Source organism: Apodemus sylvaticus, chromosome 8, assembly GCF_947179515.1.
Source record: "Apodemus sylvaticus chromosome 8, mApoSyl1.1, whole genome shotgun sequence".
Lineage (NCBI taxonomy): Eukaryota > Metazoa > Chordata > Mammalia > Rodentia > Muridae > Apodemus > Apodemus sylvaticus.
The window spans coordinates 74,475,840-74,477,587 of record NC_067479.1 but is presented as its reverse complement, the minus strand read 5'-3'; the positions used below and the strand labels follow the sequence as shown (position 1 = coordinate 74,477,587).

At 43.1% G+C, this 1,748-nt stretch overlaps 1 gene segment (V, D, J or C); it reads left to right on the top strand.

Annotated features, from left to right (window-relative positions):
• Positions 1-616: 616 nt before the first annotated feature.
• Positions 617-1,269, top strand: LOC127691590 (T-cell receptor alpha chain V region 2B4-like). The segment is given in 2 exon segments: positions 617-733; positions 920-1,269. Coding segments are annotated over 2 exon segments (399 nt in total).
• Positions 1,270-1,748: the final 479 nt, after the last annotated feature.

The following is a 1,748-nucleotide window of genomic DNA, read 5'->3' as shown; positions in this document are numbered from 1 at the left end:
CCACTGTTAGGATCCTTAGGGAGGAGGGAGGTTACAAGGAAGGAAGGTGGACGGGCCCTGGAGATGAGTGGAATTGGGTACACAATATGAAATTCTCACAGAGTGAACAAAAATATCTTAGAAACAAAAACTAAATTTGAAAATGGATTTGAATTGGGATGCCTTCATTTACAAGGGCTAGAGTTATGCAGTACACAAAAACCTGCAGATTTCTATTGTAGACTTTTCATAGGAACTTCTTAGTGCAGGTGACTGCTTATGTGTGAAACCTATTATTACAGAGAAAGAGGACAACATCTGCTAAGTGTGATCGCTCACCCTTCTTTCTATCTTGACTTGGAGCAAATGTCTCTTCAAAATTCCAACCAAATTCTCAAGTACTTTACTTTTTACTAATTAAGTTAGAATACTCTGCAGTTTAAATCTTTTCTTGGTCACTTTCATGAGTCCACAAGATGGCAGTATTTCTTTGGGATCCTGAGCAAACTTGTCAAGAGGGAGAGAAGTGGGCATGGAGGGTTGGGGGTTGGGGGAGGAGAGTATTGGTACAGGAAGAGGAGGAGGGAGTAGAGAAAGGGCCCAAGGAAAAGCTCAGTGCTTTTGATAGCATGAAAAAGGTTTCTTTTCTAGTTGCCAACTTAGAGTTGAGGATCTCAGTCCTCAGTGAAGAGGGAGGAGGAGAGAATGAAATCCTTGAGTGTTTCACTAGTGGTCCTGTGGCTTCAGCTAAACTGTAAGTTTGGGAATTTCTGTTTGATCCAGTTGTGATATGTGAAATTATTGTCTGCTCCAGGCTAATGAAACACAGATATTTTAAATCTCTAATTAGGAAGTGGGAAGCCCATGGAAAAGTCATTCTAGAGTGTTAGCATCCATATGCATCTAGTATTGATTGTCTGACCTTTGTCTTTCTGCACAGGTGTGAGCAGCCAGCAGAAGGTGCAGCAGAGCCCAGAATCCCTCACTGTCACAGAAGGAGCCATAGCCTCTCTCAACTGCACTTTCAGTGATAGTGCTTTTCAGTATTTTGCATGGTACAGACAGCATTCTGGCAAAGGCCCCAAGGCACTGATATCCACATTCTCTGATGGCAACAAGGAAGAAGGCAGATTCACAATTCACCTCAATAAAGCCAGCCTTCATGTTTCCCTGCATATCAGAGACTCCCAGCTTGGTGACTGTGCTCTCTACTTCTGTGCAGTGAGCACACAGTGCTCCCCAGGCACCTGCAGCCTGCACCCAAACCTACTGTGCAACATCAAGCCCTGACATATCACAGACCACAGAGTGGAGACATTCTGTTCCTGTTCTATTTGCAGACAGATTTATGAGCAAGAATATAGAGGGCTTGATTGACTGGGAAAATGCTTTTTTTTTTTTTTAGATTTTTTTAATTAAATATATTCTTTATTTACATTTCAAACAATGTCCCCATTCCTGCTTCTCCCCCCCCCCCCCAAAAAAAAAACCCTAGCACATCTTCTCTCCCCTGCTCACCAATCCACTCACTCTTGCTTCCAGGGAATTTTTGTTGTTGTTGTTGTTTTTGGTTTTTTTCGAGACAGGTTTCTCTGTGTAGCCCTGGCTGTCGAGACCAGGCTGGCCTCAAACTCAGAAATCTGCCTGCCTCTGCCTCCCAAGTGCTGGGATTAAAGGCATGTGCCACCACCACCCGGCTGGGAAAATATTTTAACAGTCAAAATATAAGAATCCTAAATGGGAAAGGCAAATTTCTGGTTTGGTTGAAA